This window comes from Accipiter gentilis, chromosome 21 (genome assembly GCF_929443795.1).
Source record: "Accipiter gentilis chromosome 21, bAccGen1.1, whole genome shotgun sequence".
Lineage (NCBI taxonomy): Eukaryota > Metazoa > Chordata > Aves > Accipitriformes > Accipitridae > Astur > Astur gentilis.
The window spans coordinates 2,339,936-2,363,989 of NC_064900.1; the positions used below are offsets into that span (position 1 = coordinate 2,339,936).

General features: G+C 37.0%; 1 protein-coding gene across 1 annotated transcript in view; it reads left to right on the forward strand.

The window, feature by feature from the left end:
- SPAG17 (sperm associated antigen 17) overlaps positions 1 to 24,054 on the forward strand; it is a 103,300-nt gene that overhangs the window by 23,776 nt on the left and 55,470 nt on the right. Inside the window, exons 5-17 of the mRNA XM_049824475.1 lie at positions 1,016 to 1,223; positions 6,056 to 6,250; positions 7,405 to 7,586; positions 8,879 to 9,034; positions 9,744 to 9,825; positions 10,190 to 10,308; positions 11,216 to 11,353; positions 11,437 to 11,550; positions 12,996 to 13,146; positions 14,814 to 15,041; positions 17,389 to 17,483; positions 18,148 to 18,264; positions 19,822 to 19,976. Coding sequence (XP_049680432.1) covers positions 1,016 to 1,223; positions 6,056 to 6,250; positions 7,405 to 7,586; positions 8,879 to 9,034; positions 9,744 to 9,825; positions 10,190 to 10,308; positions 11,216 to 11,353; positions 11,437 to 11,550; positions 12,996 to 13,146; positions 14,814 to 15,041; positions 17,389 to 17,483; positions 18,148 to 18,264; positions 19,822 to 19,976 — 1,940 coding nt within the window. The remainder of the gene's footprint in view (positions 1 to 1,015; positions 1,224 to 6,055; positions 6,251 to 7,404; positions 7,587 to 8,878; positions 9,035 to 9,743; positions 9,826 to 10,189; positions 10,309 to 11,215; positions 11,354 to 11,436; positions 11,551 to 12,995; positions 13,147 to 14,813; positions 15,042 to 17,388; positions 17,484 to 18,147; positions 18,265 to 19,821; positions 19,977 to 24,054) is intronic.

The window sequence follows — 24,054 nt, forward strand, 5'->3', positions numbered from 1 at the left end:
AAAAGATTTTCTGCTTTGGTTTTGAATTTGAACTAATCATAACTTCTACAGCTGGAAAGTCTGCTTTTCCAGCTGGATCTATGGAAAGCAACTGTGTAGAGTCAACTGCCCCATCTCATTTGCATGGAGAGCTTTTCTCATTTCTTTAACAGCCTTTAAAGTGACACCACCAGGATGGTAACAGTAAGTTAAGTTCATGTCATTTTATTGTATTTAATTTACCATTACAATCCTTAAATGTCATTCTTGCATAGTTAATGCATAGTACTGCTGCTACGTAGAAATAAGGTGGAAGTTTTCTTGCTCTTATAGCACCTTGCTTCACTTTAATATATTTTGGATTATTTTAATTTTAGACTGGCTCTGAGCTTTCTGAATTTATAGCGTGAGGCTCTGGGATACTTACAAAATCTTTTTTCATTCTTTACTCTTAAATTGCTGAGCAGAACTTAATGTAGGTGGTTTTGTTTGAAAATAATGAGAATGGCTGAGTAATATCCTGTGTGAAATGAGCACAAGACTCTTGGTTCTGGTTTATAGTAGACAGATATTTACATCAAAGAAAAATAGTGCTGGTACCATTTTACACCATACTCAAGAGTGTTAACAGAGGTGCTAAAGACTTAACAGAAATTGAATTTTTGTCTTATTTCCCTTCAGTCCAGGGAAGGTTTCTGGCTGGTGCAAGTGCTGTAGTGGCAGTAACCAAAGCACAGTGATTCTTTACTCGTCTTTCTACCAGAATGCATTTCATTAGTTTTGTAGGTATAATGTCTACCTACCTCTCACAGTTCCTTTTTAATGTGAAGTCTTAACACTATGATTTAGTAAGACTATAATAAACTGAATGGTGTGTTTGAGAAGGATAAAGCAGAGTGTTCAAGACATCAACATTATACTGGCTGAGAGGGAAAAGTATGCAAATAAAAAATTTGAATCATTAATATTTTACAGCAGTCTGCCCTTTGTTCTGTAGAAAGGCTATGATGAAAACTTAGTTTTTTCATCTTGTTAGGCAGAAGAAGAGCAACAGAAGGAAAAAGATGGAGGGAAAGAGAAACCTAAACCTCCTGGCAAGAAGGAGAACCTCCTTAGTGCCAAGACAGCTGAGAAAGAAAGAAAAGGAAAAAAGATAGACATAGGTTCTCTAGCACCAGTCACTGTTAAAAAGGACACGCAACTGAAGCGTCGGGGAGTAGCAGAAGAGGAAGACAAATACATTGGTATGTAAAAAATGTAGATATACTCCTGATAAACTTGCTAGAAATCTTGCAACCTAGCTTCTGAGTACTTTGTTTTGTTCTATGTTGAAAAGTCAAGATCTATTTGGCAATATTAAAGCATTGTCACTTTGCATTTGAAGAGGTCACTGTGTTCTGCTCAGTATTAGGATAGATTGTGCAGTCTAAGAAATAAAATACAGATGAGGTATATGTAGCATGTTGACATCAAAATGTTTTAGCATGTGTAAGACTAAAAGTGGCTAAACAAATCCTACAGAAAACCTTTCTTACAGAAAGATTTTGGAATAACTAAATGCATTTATGTCAGTATCCAAAGGTGGCTTTCTCCTTGTATTTATAAAGTATAACAGAGCTGTCTACCATTGTCTGGAGATGGACCCAGGTTCTGTACAAAGGGCAATGTGATTTCATTTGCTGTAAAAACATCTGGAGAGAACTGAGACCTGAAGAAACCTACTGCAGAAATGAGCTATATGAGATAAAGAATAATACACGAACTAGTGCCAAGAAAATCTTTATTCATAATACATAGCTCTCATGGTTACAAATTTCACTAGAACAAAAAATATCAGAGAAAATGCATAGCTCTCCTCATTAGATCACAGTTATATTTAATTTGGACCAACAGGATCTCTGCTGCTGCAGAAGCACTTTCTGATTATTTGGTTGCATTTGCTATTCCCTAGTTGAACTGCTGCAGGCTTTCCTCTCTCTTTCATCAGACCTTCATCTGCATCTCATTCGAGATCAATGGCGCTCTTCAGACATCTAAAAAGCATTGGTCCAGGTGTTCAGAGCAAGTCTGAATCTTAACGAATCTGACAAAAGTACGCAAGAACAGAACGGTAGCTATGTGTACATAGCTCCTCATTTTTTCGGATAAGGCTTGGCTATAACATTCTTTTGATGGTTTTAAGGTTTTTCAGGGCATGAAAGGAGAAGTGTTCAAAGAAACTTTCATGCCTTTAAGAATCCAAGCTGAAGTCATGTAGAGAACTCATGCCATCTTACTAGAATTGGTACAGAATGTACAGTACAGAGTGGCTTTGGGTGGGTATTAATATGCTTCCACTAGGCCCCATAGAAACAACTTTACCAGCTCCAAAATTTTTGCTCCCTACCTACTGCCCTGAGGGATGGGTGGAAAACATCAGATACCTGTATAAGATATCTATGCTTTGCTGCCTTGTTAGTCACAGTTAATGAGAAGACAAAGTAAGGAAAATACAAATTGTCTCCAGAAAGTAACAGCCATGAAAACTATCCTTGTTTAGTATGCTTAGTACCTTTATGTTATGAACTACTAGCACTGCTGTTAAACTATGATGTTATTCACTGGGATTTGTCTCATTAGTCCCAAAGATATTTACAAAATAACAATAGCTGCAGATTGCCTCAAAGGAGAAGTTGTTGAGGTATTTTGTGCTTGGTCACTTATGCTGTATTTAATTTTACAGTCATGACTGTACTGAGCTGAAGCCATTCTGAACAATTCACCTCATTCGTTGTCCACCCACACAGTTGGGCTTAATAATTTACAAATTGATTGTGACTCATACAAAAAAAAATTGTATTCAATGGCTTGATTTCCAGTCTGAAGACAATAAGGAACTACCTAACAATGGAAAAGGTGTTCTGACCTTGCTACTTCCTTTAGTCGTGCTGAGGAAGACAGTGAGGAGGAACCTATAGCCCTGAGGACAGCACCCCTCAAACCCTTCACTCTCGGCTACAGGGAAAACATAACTGTTGTTTTATAGAGAGGTAATTGTTTCTTCATTCTTCCTGACAGTTCCATCTAGAAGCGCATACCAAGGGAAAATTGAGTCAAGTATTGCCAAAACTTCTGGAGACCTGTTGTGGTTTAACCCCAGCCAGCAACTAAGCACCACGCAGCCGCTCACTCACTCCTCCCCATCCAGTGGGATGGGGGAGAAAATCAGGGAAAAAGTAAAACTCCTGGGTTGAGATAAGAACGGTTTAATAGAACAGAAAAGAAGAAACTAATAATGATAATGATAACACTAATAAAATGACAACAGCAATAATAATGACAGGATTGGAATGTACAAATGATGCGCAGGGCAATAGCTCACCACCTGCCGACCAACACCCCGCCAGTCCCCGAGCGGCGATTCCCCGCCCCCCCCTTCCTGGTTCCTATACTGGATGGGACGTCCCATGGTATGGAATACACCGTTGGCCAGTTTGGGTCAGGTGCCCTGGTTGTGTCCTGTGCCAACTTCTTGTGCCCCTCCAGCTTTCTCACTGGCTGGGCATGAAAAGCTGAAAAATCCTTGACTATAGTCTAAACAATACTGAGCACCAACTGAAAACATCAGTGTTATCAACATTCTTCGCATACTGAACTCAAAACATAGCACTGTACCAGCTACTAGGAAGACAGTTAACTCTATCCCAGCTGAAACCAGGACAAGACCATTCTAAATGAACATTAAGTGTGGTGAAACAACTGTGCCAGGATTTTCTGTTTTTCCTCGAGAACATGGCAATTAAGGTTCTCAAGAACCTGATGCTAAAGCTTTGTTTTGTGTTTTGGGACAAAGTGGTGCCAGCTCCATTTCTCAGTGTCAAGAACATGTAGATCTATACAACTTTTCTACCAAGAATGTTGTACTTTACTTTAAAAATCGTCACGTGTATTCTGTATTTTACGAGTCTGAGCAGAAGACATGAAGAACCTTGGATGATCCTTAAAGTTGATACAGTGAAAATGTTTTCCAGCACTCTTGGCCATTCTTAATAGAATGATAGAATCGTTCAGGTTGGAAAAGAGCTTTAAGATCATCAAGTCCAACCATTATCCTAACACTGCCAAGTCCACCACTAAACCATGTGCCTAAGTGCCACATCTACGTCTTTTAAATACCCCCAGGGATGGTAACTCAACTACTTCCCTGGGCATTCTGTCCCAATGCTTGACAACCCTTTTGCTGAAGAAATTTTTCCTGATATCCAATCTAAACCTCCTCTGTTTATATTTGTTTTAATACAGCTGTATCAAGCAAAAAAAAACCAAAAGAGAAAAATGCCACAATTTCTACTCAACAGTAGTCTGAGCTATTGCTTATATAAGACCATGTCTTGAACTCAAAGACAATCTGTATCTGTTTCTGGTAGCTAACAGTCATTTTATCATTCATCCCTATTACATTATCACCTTTCTGCAATTGAATATTTCTGCTTTTGAGTAATCTTGAGATTACTTGCATTAATGTCTTTCACCATTTGAGTATGAACTAGTCACTGATTATTAGAACTGACTGATGATTATCAACTTGTCATGATAATTAGCATGCCTGTAATTGTAACTGTTGAATGGCAGGCAGTCTTCAGCATGTATGCATTGGAGTTTTTGGATCTCTGTAAGTCACTATGCAGAGACATCTGTCTTTTTTGTTAGAAATCATTAATGCTCAGTAATTGTACATGCTCATGCTTTTTCTTCCTGCAGTAACTGAGGCATCAAAATATGTAGTTTGCTTTCAGTACTAGCAGTGATATAATGGACTAGTTTTCTTCTGGTTTTGATTTTGCTTTATGCAACTTATGTACTGGACTGTGGTGGCTGCTTCCTCAGCCAGTCTCTCCAAATTCCTAAGTTCTTTCATGTTTACCTAATGTTACAAGAAGAGGAGAGACAGCCATGTTGCAACCTGCTGCTCCAGGCAGATGTCAGTGCCAAGCTACCTTTTTTTCTGCCCTCTTTTTCTCTCTTGGATGAATGAGTCCCATGACCTGGGGAGCGGCTAAAGGACTTTTAAGCGTGTTGTGTTAGTAGGCATAAGAAAGAATCTTAATGCTAAATAGAACAGAAAACTGTGGGGGTTTTGTTAGTGCACGATAGTCTGCACTAATTTTATGTGTCCATAGTCAATGGAGAAATACAGGAGCTTCAGCAGGCGGTTTCTGTTGTCTTAGGATAAACAACCATGCTGGATGAACTAAATCACCTGATACCTGTCTGAATACCTGTATTTCTCCATGGGCCATAAAGGGAATCTGCACAATTAACTTAGACTAGAGTCAAGCTTCTAAAGGGCTCATTTTTACTTACATAATGCTTAACATTTTGCTTTGGTACTGAAAGGTTACTATGCATATTTCTGCAGAATTAGTAAGCCCAAACAGAGCAGGCGCTCCATGAAACTCATCTGCACTTTAGGATGAATTTGGATGTGCCCTTTGCCAACTGAAAGGACTAGTGTGAGCTGGTATTACCAACTGATGAGGATTTTGACAGGGAGTCCATCTAGCAAACATGAAACTGTTGGGCGGGGGGCAGTCAGCAGTGAGTCAGCTCATACCTGCAGCTAATCCTTCAGAATTATTACAGCTCATGTAATCTGTTATCTAAGATGCAGTAACTTACTCTGTGTGTGCTCCCTGGCCAGCTTTATGCAGGATGAAATAGGATAGTTTAAACTACCATTAAAGCATGTGAGTATGTCCTGACATTAAATTCCTCGAGAAGCAATTACAGAAATGCTGCTGCAGCTAGCATTCTGGTTATAACCAGCTTCTCCAGTTTTTCTCCTGGTGCTTCTCCAAACAATTATTACTTCTGACTTCTATTCTTCCTGCTGAGTTCTAGGTGGTTTGCTACAGAAGACTTCAGTCTAATGCACATAATATTTTGAAACTTACATGTAATTATCCCAATGAGGTTATAAAAGATTTTTTTTCTCTGACCTTAATTTGCATTATCCCTATATAGTCAAGAAAAAAATGGATTTTGTTAAGCTGTTGAATGTCCTTGCTCTAATCTGGTTTTGTTGTGTTTTGAACAGATGATGAACCAGATGATGGTGCCGATCATTACTTTATAATTTTGGATTTCCACAACCCTCAGCTGTTGCCTGTGATGTCTGAGCTTGGGATTAACATTTCAAGTGTAATTAGAATTTCTTCTGAGAATTATAAGCCGTTGCAGACATACTTAGAAGAAACTAAACTTCAGGGAGAATCTTTACTTTCACCTGAAGGTAATCTGGTCATAAGAACAAAATTTGTGTAGAAAGCAGACTATTTTATATCCAAGTAAAACTGTTCCTGCTGTGTTTTTCTCCCTCTCCCTGCCTTGTGTTTGTGCATACTACCTGTGAGCAGCTATGTTTGCCAGTGCAAAAATGGTATTGCTATTGTTTGTTTTCTAAGTTCTTGTTCAGTCTCTCCTTGAACTCACAAGAACGTCTTATACCTACAGAATCTTTTGGCAGAGAATTCCCAGGTCTTCTACCCAGTTTCTAGAGTCACTTGATGAGACATATCTTCAGAATCATGATAAAACCTTTTTATAAGTTAATTGGCAAACATTTCTGACAGCTGCTACAGGAGGCATATATAACTTGGAAAACCTTAAGGAGATCAGCATTTTTTTAAGAGTCCACAGCCTCGCTGAGTTGTGTTGTTTTAAACCCGTCAGGCCACTGGAATTACACGAGTAAGGTATTTGGCCTTCATACTTAGGTTTTAGAAGTGATGAGCACCCATAAGTCCAAATGAAAGCCAGTTACTGCAGGTTTAGTGTCCTTACATCTCTTAAATTAGGCTATCAAAAGTATGTTTGATCTTAGATTCCAGACTGTGATTGTAAGGTTGGCATTAAGAGAGAACTACTTTTTTTCCCACTGTAGCTAGATCATCTTTGAAAATCAATCATTACTATGCAGTAAAAATGGAAACCATACAACTTCTACACTTACTTTTCACAGTCATACTGTACCTTAATCTCCTTTTGCCCCAATTTCCACACCAATAAAATTGTGATAACACTTGCTTACCCTATACTTAAAGAACAGATTTGCCAAGGTATGTGCTGGCAGCTTTGGAAAAGTGCACCCTGGGATTTTTATATTTCCTAGGTTTCAAATATTCACTGCTGCAATTTAGTTTGGTGGGGGAAGGTAGGGGTGTGGTTTTGTTTTTATTTTTTATTTTTTCTGAAAGAACTACCATGTTTTACTGAGGCTTTGTCTTCCTGGAGTTTTTTGATTCCGAAGTTGGGTGTCAGATTTTTTGCTGAGACTCTGAGGATGGGAATGTTTTAACAGTTCTTACAGAAGGCTAATATATGATTTGTGCTTTGTGTAGAAGGGAGATGTTGTACGATGAATGATCTAATACTTATAAATTTTAGTTGTAGAAGCAGAGAAAAGAAAGAAAGATGACGCTATCAAAGACCTGGAAACATTTTGGAAATACCTGGAGCCAGTTCTGAACAGTGGAAAGCATGAAGCACATCTCTTTGATGTTGCCAGACTTAATCACCTAGTTAAGGAGAGTGCCTTTCCCCCTGATTGGTCTGACAGAGAAATGCTGGTCAGTAGATTCTGCTTTTATAATGCATGGCATGCTTTGACATTTGTAAGATTTAAGACCGATTTAGAAATTAAAAGAATTTTAGCTTAGTCTTCTATGAAGCAGAACCAGAGTAGTTAGTATATTTGTAATCTTGAACAAAAATAATTTCCTACATATCCAACAAGTTTATTCAGCATGTATTCACAAGGAGTCCTTTGAATAAAAATATGCGACTTGCAGTTTCTTAATATTGCAGGCCACAGCAGCAGAGTTTTAAAACAGTTTGAGGTATTAAATTTATTCAGCATCTTTACATAGACCCAATTTGGATCTCATTAGAGAGTCAGATGTCCATGTTAAATAATACAAAAATTGTATTTTTGTCCTCATAACAGCAGGTCTACTTACTGTATCTCAAAACAGTCACACGAGAACAAATTAAAATGAATGCAAGAATGCTTTTTGATACAAGATGTTGTTTTAGCATACCCAGTACCTCTTCTTTTTGTCCAACCCAAAACATGGCTCTGGCTTACTACTCATTATAGCTTGCTGAGTCAGGACTATTACTGGGCACTGCAAGAGAAAGTGAACCATTAGAAATTTTTCCAGCCTAGGTTCTCAAGTATAGTGAGGTAAAAGGGTCCAGTATTTTTCAATCCACAATGGCAGCAGTAAAAAGTATAAACTGCTAAAGCAAAATAAAGCAACATGCCATAATTTAACCTACTGTATTTGTGGTCTATATTATTAGGGTTAAGGGACAGACTACATCTTCCTAACACTTATTTATGGTACACTAAATCCTGTATATAGACAGTCTGGTGAGCTAGGAAGTACCCTTGATCTTGAAGGGATCAGAACCGAGTTTGGCTAAATCCACAGTGGTTTCCAAGGCATTCACTAAAAAAGCCTCAATTAGTGAAACATGTAGGCTTGCTACTTATAACGTTACTTGTCATTATACTCTTGATCTTATCTTAAAATATGATGCCTATTTTGGGAAATAAGTTTATCTTGTATATCTTCCCCATAATCGCATTTGATAGGGGACTGTTGCTACTTGTGAATATCCTGCGAGCAGATATATTGTAGCTGAAATAAAAGAAAAATGATCTGTCACTGAAGCGTTTCAGCAGGTTGTAATTGTAATTTCACATTCTTCTCTATCTCAGAATTCAGCAGAGCTCTAAAGAAGATTTTTAAACAGTTGTAGATCTGCTGGTTAGAGAGCTAATAACTCAAGTGGCTAAGTTACTTGACACTTTTGTATGCAAACTTCATCCTTTGTATCTGATTTTCTGTCACAGCTTGCATTTGGCACTGTGCTGTTTGAGAGCATTGCTTGTTTAATGTATGACTGCCTGGACTGGAGAAGACAGCATTGTAACTACTTGGAAAACACCAAGTTTATTAATGTGTCTGCATTATCAGAGAGCAAATCGGCACAACCATCTGCAACTGAGGCAAGGATCCTTCTCTTCTTGTAGAGAATAACTAGTATAGGCCAGAATTGCCTGTCTTTAATTCTGCACACAAAAATTCACGTTGGGCCATCACTCCATGTGTAATTTTCTGTGAATGAAATTGGGATTTTTGCCTTCAGCATTTAAAACCTCAAAAATAGAAAAAAGTTGCCAAGCATTGGGGAAACAGAAAAAGGAAAATTTGAAGGATCATACAGGCATAAAGTATCACAGGTGTAAAAATCCCTTAAATAGCTTCTGATGACACCTTGTGTCTGCAAAATCAATATACCTGCACAGAGCTACTATGTCTTGTTGCACATATGTGAATTATAAAAAAAAAAGTTATTAGTTCTATGCAAGATCAGTTTCTTTGTTTTGTTCATGGTAGGCAAAAGCTTAAGTGGGCAGAAGAAAGTGGCGTTTTAGGACACGTACTATTAGCAGGGGAAAAAATGGACTTACTCCATCTGTAGCAGTACTACTGAATGCTCATTTAAAGCATTCGTAAATCTACATTCTTACTGTCTTGTTCCATTCAGAGTTAGGTGGGATTTCCCTCCCCTAATACCAGCCATTTAAAAGTTTAGCATCTAGTCTAGGGTAAGTAACTAAAGGTAAATGAAAATAATTTTTGCCATGTATTTGTGCAATCCTCATTTGTTCTACTGTTTCTGAGGGTTTTTTATCTTTCTTTTTGTTCCTGTAGGTGCAACCAGCATCACAGCTTACAGCTTCAAAGAAAAAAGGGCAAGCAGAAGAAATTCTGCCAGCAGTAATTTTGTCACAGGGTATGTCTAAGGGATTAAAGCACTCATCTGTAGCTGTTAACTCTGTCATACAATTCATTCATCTGACAGCACAAATCCTTGAAGTATTTGCACAGTAAGCTGAAGATATGATTTGATGTTGTGAGAGTAGTTTCTTGGTGAATACATTGTGAAAGTCTCTGGAAGCTGCAGTGGTGATAACTTAAGTTCTTTAGAAAAACACTTTTTCTATCTGTTCCTAGTCACAGTCAGATTTAAGAGCTGTACGGTAATGTATTTTATTAGTCTTTTTTAAGAAAAACTGTCTGAAGGTTGAACTGGTTGGTAATATAAATAGGCATTTCTGAAGACATCGGTCTTAATGTTTTATCTCTTATTACAACAGAGGAAGAAGCTTCTTTTTTGGCTACTTCTGTGGACATGAGATATTACAATGACTTGCTTAGTCAGATTCCCGAGGAATACTTTTCTGTACCCTTAATGCTGAACTGCATGTTGGAACAGGTGGGAATATTCTCTTTATAATTTGTGTGGCTAATTCAGTTTAGACCTGGTATAATGAATTGATCAAAGATCAATAAATCCATCTGTTTCAGCCTAAAATAAGAGACTGTGCATGGAGGCACCGACCAAGGAGGTTCATTACAAAGGAATCACAACTCAAAAGTGACATCTTTGGTTTTCTTCTATATTGTGCACTTACCCTGTACATACAGTGTTATTCCAAAATTATTTTTTCAAGACTACAGATCCAATATAATCAAATGAGAAAAAAGCTGTAATTTCTTAGCTAAGTGAATAATAAGTTTTCATGTCCTGCAACAATTTTTTTGACACTGAATTTCTACTGTTTTACTCAGTACAAAGGTCTTAGGGCAAGCCTAACATTAAAGTGGCATATATCGATGCTAGTGCTAGGCAGATCTGACTTCTGTTGAGTTCAGACACAATCTATGAGTTATTAGAGACCCACAGTATGATTTGGAAATCCTCCTTTTAGAAATAAAATTTCAGCACGGTCTTATTTTTTTTTACTTTTTGCAATTTAGTCTGAAAATAGACTCAGGCAAAAATACTCAAAATAAGGTCCAACACCTGATACACAATCATTTTTTAATTATCTGTGTTCATTAACAATTTTTAACATTTCAAGTTGGAAGTATTTTTCTTCTCAAACTTCCAAAAGTAAATAATAGGAGAAAACATTGAATTCTGTTTTCCATAATCTTTGTTAGGGGCAGGAACTAACATTGAGAATTGCATTATTACTACTTGTGGAAAAAACCCCACTGTTTTCTCTCCCAACAAAATTTATGGATATTTAGCTTATAGCAAGATCTGCTTGGTAGTTTTCATGAAGTTAAGCGGCATTCACACTGTAACGAAAGCTAACATATATCATGTTTAACAGGTTATTGCAAGTGAAGAAGACCTTACACCACCTAGTCTGGTGGTACCAGAGCCTCGGGCAGATGGGCTACATCATACCATTGCAGATCATATAGCCTCTCTCCTTCCTTCACTTTCACTACCTGAGAGTGAAAAAAAGGTTTGTGTTGTCTTTTGTCCATTTCCTAAAATGACAAAATAAATCTGATGGTTGGAGTTTAATACATCTTTCTTTTTTAACAGAATCTGTATGACTACTTTTCTCCTAAATACAGTGAAAAAAAGACTGTCACCCCCGAGTACCCTCTCTTATTTAACTACCATGATACCCTGGCTCAACGGTTGCACCTGCTGAAGGTATAGTGCTACCTATCATATATAAACAGTTCAAAAATCCTCAGGCAGTGAATACTCAATGCACTAGAAAGGATGGAGTGGTGTTTTTACAAAGCAGAACAGTATAGCTTAGATTTTTCCTACTGAGACACACTAACGTGTTTAAGAAGCAGCAATGAGTTACTGCTACTGACAGAGCACACATCACAAACATAGAGCATGATACTGATTTCAGTGATCTGTTTGCATTATTAAGAATGTTTAGCCTTTGGCATAGGTAAGAGATATTACAGAACTCTGTTGATTTCCTGTAGTCAAACACTGATGAAACTGTGGAAAATGAGTTACTAACTTGATAATGGTGATTTAGCATGTAGACTTAGATTAAATACTAAGATGTAGAGAAGTGTAAGAAAAGATACAGAGATTGTTAGTGAACACAAGAAGGGTATTCAGGATGGCTAAATAGTTGGAGCATAGTGTATAACCAAGGCATTGCCAAATTCTAACAGAGGCAGAAAGGTTCAGAGACTGCAGGGTTTGGATTATTGCGAAGTAACAGTTCCCAGACTTTCTGAACCAAAAGACACTGTGAATTTCTCAGTTTTTTCCAAAGCCAAGGTGTAATTTTACTGTTAAACTTTGAAAATACTCTGAAGGTAATACAAATGATAATACAGTTCTAGATTTCACAGCTGAGGTACGTCTGCCTGGCGTGGCTTCATGAATTACAAATTGTCTGTGGAATACTTTGACAACCATTGATTAAGACAGTATTCAGTAACAAATCGAGCTTGACACATTCGAGGTATTCAAGCAGAAGGCAGGACTTGAGTAATCGCCGACAGAGATGCTCTTAGCAGGCATATGCTTGATGTATATGAGGTACTTGCTGAAGAGGAAATTCAGGATGTAGCACAATGTTTGAGGAGTGGATAGAGGAAAAAGATTTGGAAGATAACGGTCCAAGAAAAAGGTACCGCAAGTGCGTAATACTAAAAAGAGCGAAGCTGAAAGATACCAGTCTCAAAAGACAAATCCTTAAATATATAGGGATGCTGCTGTCACAGACTGATCAATGAGTTTACAGGCTTCATTGCTATGAGAAGTAGCACAGACCAGCTGAAAGATACATGGAAGGTACCTGCTGCCTGTCTGAATAGATCAGTACATATTTCTGTATTCCAGAATTTTTTAGTTTAGCGAGCACAGGCAAATATCTTCTAACTAGTGTCTGTTGTTATGCTGTCACTTATTCTCTTATGTATCTCATTTTTTCTGCCTAAAACATCTGACACCATGATTCAAAAACACACTGTGAGCACATGCTCAAATTTATGTCCAACTGACTTAAGCACATGCTTATGTCTTTTGCTATAAAAAGACTTCCTTATTCAAACCTAATTTTTAGAAATCCACTGGTGTGAAAGTTTACTCTAACTGTGGTACTTTGGTTTTTGTTCCAGGTCCAGGAGAACTTAAATCCAGAAAAGATTGAATGTGAAATGATGCATAAACTGCCTCTTACAGAACTTATACATTTCACCCTTCCTTCAACTGAAAACAACACTAAACGCTTGGCCAGACTTCACGAGCTCATGCATTATTGTACGAGTGGTAAAGTGATTTTCTTTTTCATTGATATAACTCCAATTTTTTTTTCTTCTGGTTGATGATCCTCTTAAATAGCAGGAATTTCAGGACAAGTTTTTTCAGCTGCCTAAAACCTTTGCTGAATTTCCCATTTTCACATACTTGCTTATACCTTAGCCTACTATACAAGTTCTTAACTTTAGACCTCGGTTTCATGGTTAATGGGAAAGGCTATATGAGTATTAAATATTGCATGACTAAGAGCTGGAAATATGTTAGAACTCATTTATTTATTTATATTCACAAACATACAAACACTTACTAAATCTGAGAGGAAAAAAATACTAGTACAAATTGCTGTTTTGATCCTAGGACATAGAATGCATTTCAGGAGATGCTGACGTAAACTGTATGGTTAATTACCAACACCCTTTTAGTGGAGGAGCCCATGTATCTTAGGTAGAAGAATTTTATTGGACAATAAATGGCTTTCAGAATGTATTCTGTGTAAGCTTTTGGTGTTAATAATGAAATGGCATCTGTATTAGTCCCTTTATCAAACCACGAATACATTCACTTCTTCAACCATAATCACTTCTGCAGCTACCTTTTCTTGGAGTATGCCTGCTACCATGACGTACACTGTGTAACAATCCCAAAGACTACATAAATACCCTTAGGTAGTTTCAAAAGTTTACTCTAGTCTACTAAGAAATACAAACATCCAAATCCCTTTGGTTACATTTATGCCATCGTATAAGGCACAGGATTTGAAGGTACTTTCCCAGCTATTCAGTCCTGAAATCCCTTGTGTTGGATTAATTTACACTCGCTGCATTGTTTCTAGTTGTTGGTATGTTCATTTTGGACACTGAGCTATTAAGGTATTCTGTAGTGCTGTAGCATTTCAGTTGATGGGTATCAAATTTGATGGTCTTCACTGGACCATACTATACTGCCAAACTCTCCCAACTGTTAACTTAGCTAGCAATGTCTTCACTTTTATCAAGAAGGTGATTCATTTGAGAAGGAGATGATATATCCAACATTTTCAAGATGTTTTACATGGTTGGGTGTGTAACTACCATGAAGAGAAAACATTTCAAACTGAAGACACTCTTTGTGTGATTTGGGCACTGAACTACCTGTCTTAAAATTCAGTCCTTCTCTTGATTATCATTGTTACATGGACACCAATGCATACAACCATAAACAGGATTTATTATTGCCTTTGCACCTTGCATGCTTCTGTGTAAATTATGTATAAAACTTTGTCTGAAGAGAAAAAATATTTGATGCTTGGTTTGAGGAGCTACAGATAAAAAAGTTCATGATAATGGAACCCTTTTCATGAACTGAAAATAACTAGTTGTTAACTGATTTGGTAAGGTCTACTCAGTATTTTAAAATCAACATCATTTATATAAAGTTAATGAGCCAGGAGGTATTCAGATGTAGGAAGCACTTCATTTAAGATGGATTAATGGTTAGGCATATCATTTTGCAATTGGGAAGCATTCAACTTTGAATGCAGTGTAAAATGTAGCTCACATAATTTGATCCAATACCGTTAAGGAAATTGTTGTTGGCTTCTGCAGAGTTGCCAAGAACAATATACTTAAATAGTCTTCTATTTATCTTCTGCTGAGCCATAAGGACATTTTCAGTTAATGATTGTAATTCTTTTATAGAACTTCTGAGTTGGGCTGAAGTAGAAAGAACCTTCAGAGTGTTTACTTTTGAAAGCCTGAGGCTGACTGGGCTGAGTGACTCTGGTCTCCTGGAGAGCTCTGGATCTATGGTTGGAGGTGATTCTGAAGTGTCTTATATCCCTTGGGATAATCCAGCCAGGTTTGCAAGACAGCTGAGACAACTCTTTATGGAAAAGAAGCTTAATGGGAAATCTCCAAGAGGCTCTGGTAAAAACCTCTCTGTTTACGTTACTTCTGAAGAATTTGAATCCACTATTTATTTTACCATACCATTTGCTATTACAGGGCTGTGATTTTTCTTCCTTGTAGAAATCACTGAATTTTCAAGTATTGTATAGTCTGTACATCAAGTATGTGTGTAGGAATCCTAGATAAGGACAAAAGGTAGCGATTTTATGTGACAACATTAATGGTTTATTTAAGCAACTCTTTATATCTGTAGAAAAGTATGTACTAGAAAACTGTTTTGTTGTTTATATCATCAAATATATTTTATAGACATAAAATACTGAAGACATGCTTAAATACTTTTTTGAATACAGGCTCTTGTGAGTTATGATGGCAGCCTTGACAAAGGCAGTGGCAGCCACAGAGTGAAATCAAAAGTGATGTATGAGGTTAATTAGATGATTACTAGTGAATGAGTATTAGAAAATGCAAAGAATATATAACTTACACATGAGGATTCTGGAAGGCGATATAAAAAGTTGAAAATTAAAAAAAGGTGTGCTATATATTGTAATTGCACATGCATACATGCCTTTTCCTTTTACATTTTTTTTCTTTCAGGCTTTCCTCTTCTTTCACATACAGGTTAATCCAGTGTAGAGTTTTGACATTCAAAATTTTAGGCCAAATTCAGATGTAACAGGGAAAGAGGAACATATCTATTAGGTGTTGAAGAAAGTGAGACCAATGAAAATAAATCAGAATAAGGCTAATGTGGTAGAATTGATCTTGTAAGGTAGAAGTTTAAACATCCAGTTTTCATAGTCACATTAGACTCTTTCTGTATTTGGCCAGAAATATGTGAGAACCCTCAGGTTAAAATCAAAAAATATCTGAGCTATGTCTCAGCTTCATCAGCTTCTCTTACTTCTCTTCCAGTCTGTGCAATTAGTGTATCTTTAGCAGGTTACTATGTGGCATTTGAGCCATTATAACTACCTCATTCACATTGAAATGTGAACATTTTAGAGAGCAGGAACAGAGATGGAGACCTCTTGTAGACAATGCAGAGTGAATTTTCTGGAAGTTTTACATTTTCTCCTGCAGATTCTAATATAATGAAAAATTGTTCTGATTAAAGGAGCAGTGTTAGCCAAGAAGCAACATTACAAACAAGTGATTATTTTTCCAGGATGCAAGAAAAGTAGAAATTAGGTCAGTTTAAGCAGCTATACCTTTAGGTTCGTGATGTTGCCCATGCTTTCCTAACATAGAAGTCCAGGCAACCAGCTTAGATGGGATCCTTTCCTTAGGAGGTTGGAGCAGACAAAATTGAATCCTGCTTATGTGCCTCTCTCCTGAATTTTGGGAACCTGTTTTGGGTGTTAGTTTATTCTACTTTTATAGTCGTCACAATACTAAATATTGCAGTTACAAACATAGCTGCCAACATTTCAACACTTTCATAGCACAAAAGCAAACACCAGGAAGAGAAAACATTTGCTTTCAGATTTAAGAAATCTTCTAAAGGCAGTCAGTAAACAGGTCTGATTTCCTAGAGAAGCAGAGCCTAAAGATATCTGTCTGGAAGCTGAGCTGGTTACAAGCCACTTATGAACAAATACTTTCTGGAGTATTTTCTCCCAAGAAGAGTATTTTTCTTGTACGCATGAATTTTAATCAGATATCAGTGATCTCTGCCCTAACTCAGGGCATAAAGAATTCTATTAAAAGGATATTATTTCAGAAAATCATGAAAATATAGAAGTTAAAGTTTCTATGTGATCCTGTTTGTATCAGGTGCCCATTGTAACAATGGAATGACTGGTCAGATCCTCAGGAGAAGTAATACTCTGTCAGTAGCTTATAGAACTCTATAAATCCAATGAATTTAAAGTTTAAAATTTGCATTTTTCAAAAATGTGTGAAAATATCAAACCAATTGATTTTGCCGCCTTTTTTTATGTCATCTGTGCAAGGAACTGCTTGTTATTGCTTCTCAGTATGCAGAAAAATGGTTCTTCGTGTGTGAATCTGGAGGACACTTCTTGAGAGTATTTCTAATGGTTTTGACCATGCAAGAACAGCATAGGACAGATAAAGAGGATGATTTGAGTAGGTCTTATAAAGTGGGGGGGGGGTTGTTTGTTTGTTTTGTTTAACTGTCTGGCAGTCTGGCACTTCTTGTCCCTTGATTTTAAAGTGCTCTTTTGGGAAAGAAATGTAGCAGAACTGATCATGTATTTATAGGACCGGTATCATAAAATGAAGCTTCCAACTTGATGGTAATTTCATTGGGGGGCTAAGGAAATTGCATCACTCTGACCTTAGTCTTTAGGGATGAAACTTCTGGAACACTTCTTAAAATTCTGCTTTCAATTTCCAGGACATACAGAAACAAATGGCAAAGGTGGAAAAGATGATCTGACTGATCCTGTTTTGAACAAAGAATTAGATCTTCTTATTTCTGATATGGCAAGTGTAAGGAATGGAATAAACTGTGCTCTATAGCATGAGACAACAGAAGATACCGTTCAATGCCAGGACGTGTTACTGGGGATTCCTTTGCAATGCTGCATGCAAATGTTAATATTGTGATGTTTGGCAAATAGCACCATAACTTTTAAGCACTATGAAATCACTTTCTTTGAATTCCAGGGTGATGAGACTTGGTGAAGCTACTAATTACAATTCTATGCTGGTTTCACTGAATACCAGGGGACCAAATACTAGCATGAGAATTTGAGAGAAATTGCCAAACTATGTTATGCTAATAATCTGTGTAGTTTGGCATCTTCAGAAACACCTGTCTGCCATACAGCCCTGGATAAATATAGCAATTTTAAAATTACTTCATAGGACATGTTTAAATATTCATAATTGCTTACAGAACTCAAAAACATATAACCTAATAATAAAAATATTTAGATTATGTTTGCCATAAAAAAGCCAAGACCAAAAACCTTTGGGAATAATTGTGTTTTTTATTAAATAGTGCCATACGGGTCTACACATGTGCAGCATTATGCAATTAACTGTGATGCAAGATGGGATGCTGTCTATTAAGTCAACAAGATTACAGTTAATTTAATACAACTGATACTGAAACGTTGATACTCATTATTTTGTTTTGGTGTATCTTGAGGTGAGTCCAGAAAATTGTGGCCTAGGACCAAGCTTAGAAGAAATAAAAAAGACACAGAGGCGTTGTTTGACAGACTGGAGTTTCGCTGAGCATTTTCAACCCCATGTTCTTCTTCAGGTATCTGTGAACTGACAGTCTTACACATACAGTCACCCCTCAGAATGCTGTACAAAGTATTAGTAGCAGAGTACAGGGTGTTTCCTTGCTAGATAATTGATTCAGCTTTATCCCTTTTACATTTTTACCAAAACCCATTGTTCTTAGCTACTTTTCAGTTTCTTGTGTGAAATTTAGTTTGTAATGGGTTTTTACTTCCTGGTTTGGCCAAACTGCAACTGTCCTTTTTGGTAGTGAGTCTTTTAGCTAAAAGTGTGATGGAGACAAAATGATCTTGCCCTTAGGGTTGATCCTCTGTGGCAGTTAGGGGACTCATTAGTGCAGGTATGTGAAAGTATACTTTGCAAATACCTATACAGTATATATTTTATGGGCAAATAGAAAATTTTGTTGTAATGGTACTTCACCCTTTCAGGGCTACAAGCTTCATTTATAGAAATCTTGCAAGCTAAAGACTAAAACTTACCTTGCAGAAAGACAGAATGACAAATGTGCAAGATAAGTTCAAGTGTAGATGGTTTAAATTGGTAGGCATTCTCTTGGGAGGAGTGGATTATTAGTTCCTGTGCTGCCTTGAGCTTTATATGCTGCAATTCTTATTTGATCCTGACACGTTATGCATGAGTGAAGGAAAGGCTGCTTGGAGTTTTTCAACACCATGTTAGTATCACAACTTTAAAGTCTGGTCATACATTTCAGTACATGGGGAATTCCTTCTTATGCAACATAAATAGCTAATACCAACTGAACTGTCAATGATTACTGAATCTAGTCAAAAGATACTGATGGAAAATAACTCTAACAGAAAATAACTTTTCATTGCAATGGAAAATTACACTTTGTAAGAATATTTCTTATACTACATATCACATCTGAACATAATTTCTACACCAGCTGCTATTAAGGTTTTCATTTTTAAAGAGAATATTTGTTGATATGGAATTATTTCTGTTTTACTTCAGTTGCATAGTTTTGTAAAAATAATAGTTTAAAAGAAGGCTTTCTTCTAGCTATAAGTAAAATAAGTTTCAGCCTGCAGACAATGTAAACATTGAAAAAGATGGGGCAGTACAGAACAGAGTGGAATAATGTAGAACACAGTAAATCTCAGAGATGTACAGGTTGTAGTATAGCAAATCAAATACCAAGTAAACTTAACTGAGCTCAAAAAAAAAAGTAAATTTGTTTTCTTTTTACCTGGTATACGACAGTTCTGCTTTTATTTACTATTTATTAATTTTAAAACTGTATTCTTTAAATTTGTTTAAGTATTTATTTAATATTTAAATTTATTTGTATATTATCTAGCCAAACTTTTCCATTCATGATCAGTCTCAAAGTGGAGCGTAGTAACTGCCTCTTCTTCATATGAATAGCGGTGGAGTTTCAATTTCCACCTGCCCAAACACTTCAGATTGCTGGAATCCAAATGCTTTGCATACATTTTATAGGAAAGTGAAGTTCTGAAGCACCTTTTGCTAAAAGCTGTGCGATGTAACATCTGTACATATGCTACTGTCTGCAGGGAGGGCGTACCTTTATTTCTTTCCTTTTCAGGTTCTTCATACTGCATCCCAAGAATATAGATGTATTGATACCTTTTATCGTGCCCAAGATAAGTCTTTGCTAATGGTTCTTCACAATCCTATGAATCAGTATCGTTTGTGCCAAAAGACTTGGGATATTGCATTGCACTCTAATGTTGGATTCAGGTAATTGATTTTATCTTTCATGTCTCATTCACAGTCATTTTCAATTAAAGCCTGCATGGCTATGCTTGGGGCAAAGCTTTGAAATTAAAAGGTATCACAGTGTAACACATTTATGAGAACGCAAGTCATGCAGGTGGAAAACAGTGCTATGTGAGAAGAATTCTACTGAGACAAAGCTTTTCTGAGTGAGGAGAACCATGCAGTAACTGTATGTGACTTCTTATCACAAACTATAAAAACATACAGAATGCACACATACACGCAAAGTCATATTAGGGATATCCAGATCAAGAAAATTATGCTGAGGACACTTCAGGTGAGGGAGTTTAGAAGATAAATTCTGTCTAAGAATGTACTTATCAGGTTTTTCAAATATGTATACATAAATTGGGCAAGTGTCACTGGGAAAATACTAGAATAATTTTTTCACAGAATACCACATTCTTCTTAATTCCTTGACATTATCTGCTCACCAGTTAGAGGCATGCAGGTGGTTGATGTGTCCACTATTAGAGCTTTTGTCAGTGGACCTATTCATTTTGGAATACATTTTTGCACTGAAACAGCAATATGAATGATGATGTGGATCCAACTGCTATTCCAAATAATTGACTGAAAATAGAATATATGTCCATGTGATGATATGTAAAGAAGTTACAATGCCACAGAGAGACAGCTGAGCTATCTTTAACCATGTTACTCTGGTGCTCTATGGATTAATTAAATTTGATTTATCAAATAGAGTTTCAAGCAAATTATCTAGTGGACACCCCCCACCCACCCCCAATTTGTCTGCAGGCATCCCTTTCTAAGTGCAGTACCTCATTTATAAGAATACAGGAATCTTTTAATGGAAACTTTTGTTGGTACCTATATATTTGAACAACTTTAAATACCAAATAGGCAAAGTGTGCCTTCCTGAAGACATATTTGTACTGTATTTCATATCTTTGCTCTCAGTCAAGGAACTCTGTGTGAGTCCATCTCAGCTTTCCAGGCACTTAGACTTAAATTATTTGCCACGAAAAGAGGCTGTTGTGATTAGCAGTGACTGGGACCAGTGCCAGAAGAGATTTAACAGCAGAATCACAAAGTTCCTTGGAGAAAATGCTGGCTGTTTTGTGGTTGTTGGGCAAACCCACTAAATGCCTGGTCAATCAATTTTTTATATGTATATAACAGCTGAAATCTTCCCCAAAAGATAGTGAAAGATGGTGTGTTCAAGTAAACCTGGGTCTTACATTCAGATACACCCAGGCAGAGGGTCAGTGGTCTCAAAGCCTGTTACACAAAAGTCTGTTGCAGCCCAGAACTGTTTACTTTGCAGGCTATTCTTACTCTTCTGCAGGACACTGGACATTAAGGGCCTGATTGAAGTTGCTTAAACATAAACACTGGTGCCAGTTTAGCTGCCTGGTGTAGAACAAATTGGCTGGTCACCTTGAGAGGGCATTGAAATAGTCACTTCAATGCCAGTTGAGAAGTGGGAAGACCTCTCAATGCAAACAAAAGTTGCTAATTTTGCATCCAAATAAGGAATGAAGCATGTTCTCTGGTAGATGCGTTATAATTAAGTTGAAGATGCAATAGCTATATGCTTCCTCCTTCTTACTCTTCCACATACGCTGGAAACAAGGCTTAGACATTAAAGATAGCTCCTGCTTCGGGCACACCGTGTTTGTTCAGTGACAATTCATCAGGTTCTGTTTCAAAGCAGCAAGGAGTTCCTAAAATAAACTGGTACTAAGGCTAACAAGAAGGTTTGGCTTTGCTCTTGTTTCATAGAAATATTCAATGTCACTGCTATATATGCTGTTTAGTATCTTTGAAGAGCTGTGGGCTCTCATTTGGTATCTGTTATGTCCTATCAATACCTGTCTTTTCTCTGCAAAATAATCAGCATGTTTTCTGACCTTATTCAACCTTTTTGCTAAAGATCATTTCAGATTTCCAGACAAAGTATCATAAATATTTACTAGTGTATGCGTCCAAGCAACATAACACCTCTGTGGAAGACAGTCTTTAGATACCTGGAGTGCTTCAGGCTGTTGTCTGCAATTTACCTTCCAGATCCTGCCGAGTTACCAGAAACAGGCACAAACCCTACTTATTAATTAAGCAGTACTATTACTAGTTTTTACCTTTGTATGAAATAACTGGCTCCTGATGAGTGTAGTAACAATTTTTCCTTTTATTAAAACTACTATCATTCTAATTTGGGGGATATATTTAAGAGTCACACTTTCACCACAAGAGAATTACAAATACACAACAGATGCTGTGCGTGACTATCTCTCTGTTAGGAGTGCTCTACCTGTGTTTACTTGTTACTTCTTTATTGTGACATCTTCTAGACCACAGACCTGCTTTGTAGGGTTGTTCCATAGCTGCTGTCTGCAATATACTTCTGTTACCTGCTAATTAGTTGGTTACAGTGGGTCCTGTTACAGCAAATTCTCATGCAAGAGGGAAATGCAGTTTCTTATGTTGCAGCAGCTTTTGCTCCTGGAGATCCCAGTTACCCTTCCATCTTCTCTATGGAGATCAGGTCCCATATTTCATGTAGAACACCCAAAAATTCAGGAATTGTACTGTTCAAAGGGTGGGCAGGAGGAGGTTGCATGTGAAATCCAATGGATGACACTGACTAAGTGGATCCAGAGGCATGGGCACATGTACCTGCGGTGATACGTGTATATAAAACATTTCAGCTCTGGTTAGGATAAGTGGCCACTCTTATCAGGAAGCCAAATGAATTCAGACATTTTCAAAACTATTCTTTTGCTCAAAGTTAATCTTAATGACATTTGTTTACTGTTTCATAGTAAACACATTACACAAGTTACTGGAAAAGAATAATCCTTTCTGAGAAATGATTCTGAGTCAGACATTGGCAGTAGTGACATCAGAATACATATTAATAGAATGGATATTTTTGACTTTGAATGACTGTTTCATTGCCCTAAAATATTTTCCACGCAAATAATCTCTTTATTATTTATAATGTATATTTGTCTTCAAGTTATTCCAGTACTGGCAGCTAGGTTCTAGCCTAGTTTTGCCTTTTGTTTTCAACACCTTTGTTTTTATAGCTTGTACACTTTTCTTCAGATATAAGCAGTCACCTTGTCCCCACTGGGTATATGATCAACAGTTTCTCCATGCAAGTTTCCCAAAGCAGGCTCCACCTACACTGCAGAAGCTGGGAGGGACTTTTGTATCTGGAAGCTGTACCTGAACTGTATATATCTCCAATCTGTGTAAATAGCCTACATATTAATTCTCTTGGATGTATAATGTAATGCTGCAATAAGAACTTTAAAACTGTCATGAGGTCAACAATCGGTTGTGCTGTCTGCCTGTTCACAACCAAAAACTGTAATGCATACAGAGGTTTTGAATACAACTGAATCGTCTTGAACTTATAAGTGCAAAACATTATGAAGACACAACAACTGAATCTCGTGCATTCTTTAAAAGCCCCTTTTAGTTTTGCACGCATGAAGAAGTTTAGTTTAAAGAATTATTATAACACTCCAAACAAGGGGTTGAATGGCAACTGCATATAAGACATCCAGGCTTTGTCCTACCTTGGAAGCAGTTGTTCACAATGAACTATTTTAGCAGTCACTTCAGACACTTTTGGAAGATGAGACAATGCAACTACAGATACCAGCTGCAAACTCTGGATCAGTTTGTCATTCAGTGCTCACTTCAACTTAATTGTTAATTGTGAATATTCTTAATGTATGCCAGGCTACAGTGCACTGATTCTCTAATCTGGATTTGGATGACAATTTCCAAACACCTGTCTTGTCACACCAATAAAGAAGAGCTAGAAATTAAATAAAATAACACCTCAGTTGCTGAACGAACAAATGAAGTGTATTCTAAAAGACAATATCAATCAAGGGCAACTCAGAAGATAAGTTATCCTGATGGTAACACAGTAAGGAGGAGAATGAGCCTGAAACTTTCTTAAACTGAATGTCTCTTATGTTTTCTGACTTTCTGGATTTTCTTTGGGAGCAGATGTTCTCTGGAAGACAAGTTTCTAATATCTCTTTGCAGAAAGGAT